General features: G+C 33.9%; 1 protein-coding gene across 1 annotated transcript in view; it reads left to right on the top strand.

The window, feature by feature from the left end:
* Positions 1-3,446, top strand: part of LOC105529068 (glypican-5) — a gene marked incomplete at its 3' end in the record, with an annotated part of 368,759 nt that extends 365,313 nt beyond the window's left edge. Inside the window, exon 5 of the mRNA XM_011966121.1 lies at positions 3,291-3,446. Coding sequence (XP_011821511.1) covers positions 3,291-3,446 — 156 coding nt within the window. The remainder of the gene's footprint in view (positions 1-3,290) is intronic.
* Positions 3,447-4,204: the final 758 nt, after the last annotated feature.

Consider the following 4,204-nt stretch of genomic DNA (forward strand, 5'->3'; position numbering starts at 1 on the left):
AATCTGCATTTGGGGAAAATCCCCAGATGAGATTTATACCTAGTAAGTTTGAAAGTAGCATTCTGTTTGATTTCTCTATCTAGACATTCCAAAGAAATCTCAGACTGAACATGCTGAGAATGAAACCATTAATTCCTTAGTCTTCACTCATTTATTAATTTGATGACTATTTATTGGGGCTACTGTATGTAACACCACTGCTCTATGATTTATGGCAGGGAACAAAACAAACAACAACATTTCTGCCTGCCTGAATATTTTATTCCAGACCATGGAGACAGTTAAGAAACAGTAAGGCCTGATTAATCTGTATATTACATAAGTGGCCAGAAAGTGATGTGTGCCTTGAAAAGACGAAAGTATGGAGCGAGATAAGGATGATCATAAGTATAGTATGGGACCCTGAGAAGGTGAGATTTCCCTTCCTTTATTTCTTATCTCAGCGAATGACATGAGCATCCCTCACATGAGCAGGGGGAAAACACAATTAGAAATTGTGTGTGTTATCTTAACATTCTTCCTTTAGCCTGTCAATTCTGGATTCCTAATGTCTTTCAAATCTTTCACTTGTTTTTATGTTCACTGACAGGCTCTTTCTCACATCCTCAGGGTTTCTTCTGCTCAGGTGATAGCCACCTAAGTGACCTCACTGCTTTCTACTCCCAAACTGCTGCCATGATGATGATGACACCTGCTTGCTGGAAAACTTAATGGTTCCAACTTCCTTTTGAATAAAACAGAAACATCTTACGATGAGCAATAAGACTGATGATAAAATGGTTTCTTCTTACCATTTCACCATAATTCATTCCCATAAGCACAGTCCCCACTAATGAAATTGCATACTACCTGTATTTTCCTTCCTCTTACCGTTACTCATCCTGACTTTTTGTTTGGTTTGCTTGTTTGTTTTGCATGGAGCACTGAAATATTACCTTGTTTTGTAAATATCTTCTGATTCGTCTGTGCACTAAAATTTGGCTCTATTAACATTGTCTTACCATTGTAGGCTTTCCCCAAAATGTGTGTTCTTAGAAGGCAGGGGCTCTCTTGCTTACCTGTGAATCCTTAGTGCCAATACAAAACTTAGCACTCAATAGTGTTTCTTACTTTTTGACCAATAATTTATAGATGATGGTTCATTGAATGACTGGAAATCTAGGATACAATCCTTTCAGAATAAATATGGGCAATGGTATGACGGTGTGTTTGGGAAACAGAAAGTACCTCACTTTTGTGGGACCCTAAAGTATGGTTTGGGTTGTTGTTGAAATTGAGGTGAGAAGATAACTTGCACGTCTTTCCAAGAAACTTGGATAAAATGCTGTAGAGAAGCTTTTGAAGGACTTTAAGTGAGTAACATAATCTCTGGAATATCAAATTTGAATTTTAGAAAGCTACTGTCATTGAGAATGGGAAGAGATAGGAGGGATATAATCTTAGTGTAGTAAGTCCAGAGAAAGATGATAAAGGCTTGGACTAAGGCAACGACAGTATAGTCACGGGGAAGAGGACTGGAAAAGAAAGAAGTAAAGCTTTCCCTATGAGGATCTATTGATTTTGAAGGGAGAAATGAACCTGATGCTATCCACCAAGACTGCAGTAGGTGACTTAGGGTCCATAAAAATATATTCAGTTTTACATCATCAATTTAAAAGTCTCAACATTCCATCAATTTGGGCCTGGTCTCCTCATTGCTAGAAGACTCTTTGATTCCAAACAAGTGATCATTTATAGTGAATACAATTTAGGACAGGAGTCACACATCCTGCCATTCATTAAACCCCACCTTTCTAAGAAAGAATTAGTCGACCTCCTCAATTATGTTTTAGTAGCTGCAACATATAAATTGGTATTTGTTCATGCATTCCAATTACTATAGTAGAGATACAGCCATCTTTGAGGGACTTATTTTCTGGCAAAGGAAACTGACTTAAAGTAGTAAATATGATTTAAATACTCAGCAAATACACTAAAAACTTCTGATTTTCTCTATGAGTTTTGATGTTACATATTTGAAAGTAATGTTTATCTTTTTTACAAACCAACTCCAGCAATATTCACAAATAGTTCTTTAAAAACCAATATGTTTGTGTCTAGCCTGGGCAGCATAGCAGGATATCATCTCTAAAACAAAACAAAACAAAAATAATAGGAGAGAGAACTAAAAATTAATGATCTTGAGTAACAGAGGTGAAAAAATGAGATTTAATTTTTTAAAAATTAGTACTCCAGCTATAATTTAGAATCACCCTTCTTCTTTGATCTCATTTTTAAACAAATTATATTTTTAATTTTATTGGGGGATGACATTTCATAATTGCTACATTTAATTGCTTATTCCATGAATTTCTAAAGTTTACTTTCCTTCCAACATTTCCTTCTTCTGTCCCTTCTGGTCTAGAGAGCATCTCCTATGATCAGCCTAGGCCTTTTCATTTCTTTTTCCAAAGCAATTGTTTATGTAAAAAAAAAAAAAAAAATCATAATGAAGGTCTTTAGGACTTGGCCTTTTGAAATATTAAAACTCAAGTTCTTGGTCCTCCAAAGCCTTGGTTTTAAAACTCAGAAGTTTTTGATTTCTAAATTAAAACAAAACAAACATGCTCGTTGTTGAATTTTTCCTCCCATAATTGATACGGGGAAGGAAAGTAGTGTGGGAGGAAAAAATCTTAGTCAATATATTAAATATTATTCCTTCCAAAAACTTTTATTTTCATGCTTCTGAAATTTACATGTCTGGGTTTTGGGTCATATTTAGTAAAGATATTACTTTTTATTCTTAGATACCAAGAAGACCCAGATAAGAAAATAACCTAGTACACTTTTCATCAGAAAGCAATCACTTGGCATGTTGTAAGTGCTGACATTTTCCACAGGGAAAAGAAAAGTGTTAGTACTCTTATGGTGATGTAGATGACAGCAGGTAGTGAGGACTTTTAGGGAGGCTAAACAAAGTAATGTCTGTCTGTATGCATCAGTATATCCTATTCCTAACCTCTTGGATGTGGAATTATACAAGATTCATACCCAGTGATTCCTTTTTTTCTAAGAATAAATTAAAATACCAGCTTTTTTCTAAAAAAAGATAATGTATTTTCATCTTGGTGGTTAGAAAAGTATTTAAAATATATGCAAACAAAGAGAAAATTGAAAAAATTATATTCTAAACATTATGCATAACAATATAAAATTATATCCTAAACATTATGTACAACAATATATATCATTTTTGATGGCCTTTATTATGGATGTTTAGTTTTAATTGTTTTCTTTCTTCTTTCATTTAGAGAATTTATCAACAGCCTTCGACTGTACAGGTCATTCTATGGAGGTCTAGCTGATCAGCTTTGTGCTAATGAATTAGCTGCTGCAGATGGACTTCCCTGCTGGAATGGAGAAGATATAGTAAAAAGGTATTTTATGTGGTCTATGAAAACCTACTGGTTACATCAACCTTGCTTTCTTTTTCCAAATCTTAAGGGGATTAATTCAGTCTTAACTTTGTCACACAATTTACAGTCTACATTAAATACTCATCTTCAGTTTGTTAAAAAAACAAAGAAAAGAACATCAAAACCTGATCCTTTTAGGTATCTTAAAACTATAATAGCATTCTGTGGTATTTTGAAAGTCTTCTCTTTTACCTATCTATGACTTACCCAACAATCCTACTTTTGAATTAAACACCATTTTTTTTTAATCCAATCTGTCGTTTACCAAATATTGTATTTCTTTTTAGTTTAAATTCATGAGTATTAGAAAGTGAGGAAATTCAGGGAAATGTGAATACCTATACAAATATTCACTGGTATATGGATATGTGTCCTAACAATGTGTCCATCCTGCAATGTTCTGATAGAAAGAAACAGAGCATGCAAGAAAGAGAGAGACAGAGATTGAGAAAGAGAAAGAGAGAGAGACTATGTACTAGTGGGGGCACATATATATATATATATATATATATATATCTTTTAGAGGCATTGTTCATTTGTATGTTGTCAATTATTCTCAAACTTAGGAGTGAAATTCCATGTTTATTTTTTTTCCTCCCTGTCTAGAATTTCTTTGACAGTTTCTTTTCCTTTATTTCCTATAACTGATTGTACTTTCGAGCAATCTCTTGAGCTTGAGAAAGTCATAAATTCTCCCTCTGTGGTCAATTAAACTGGTTGGGGAAAAGTCTCTTGATTTGCCAATACTG

The sequence above is a fragment of the Mandrillus leucophaeus genome, unplaced genomic scaffold, assembly GCF_000951045.1.
Source record: "Mandrillus leucophaeus isolate KB7577 unplaced genomic scaffold, Mleu.le_1.0 Scaffold746, whole genome shotgun sequence".
NCBI classification, from domain to species: Eukaryota; Metazoa; Chordata; class Mammalia; order Primates; family Cercopithecidae; genus Mandrillus; species Mandrillus leucophaeus.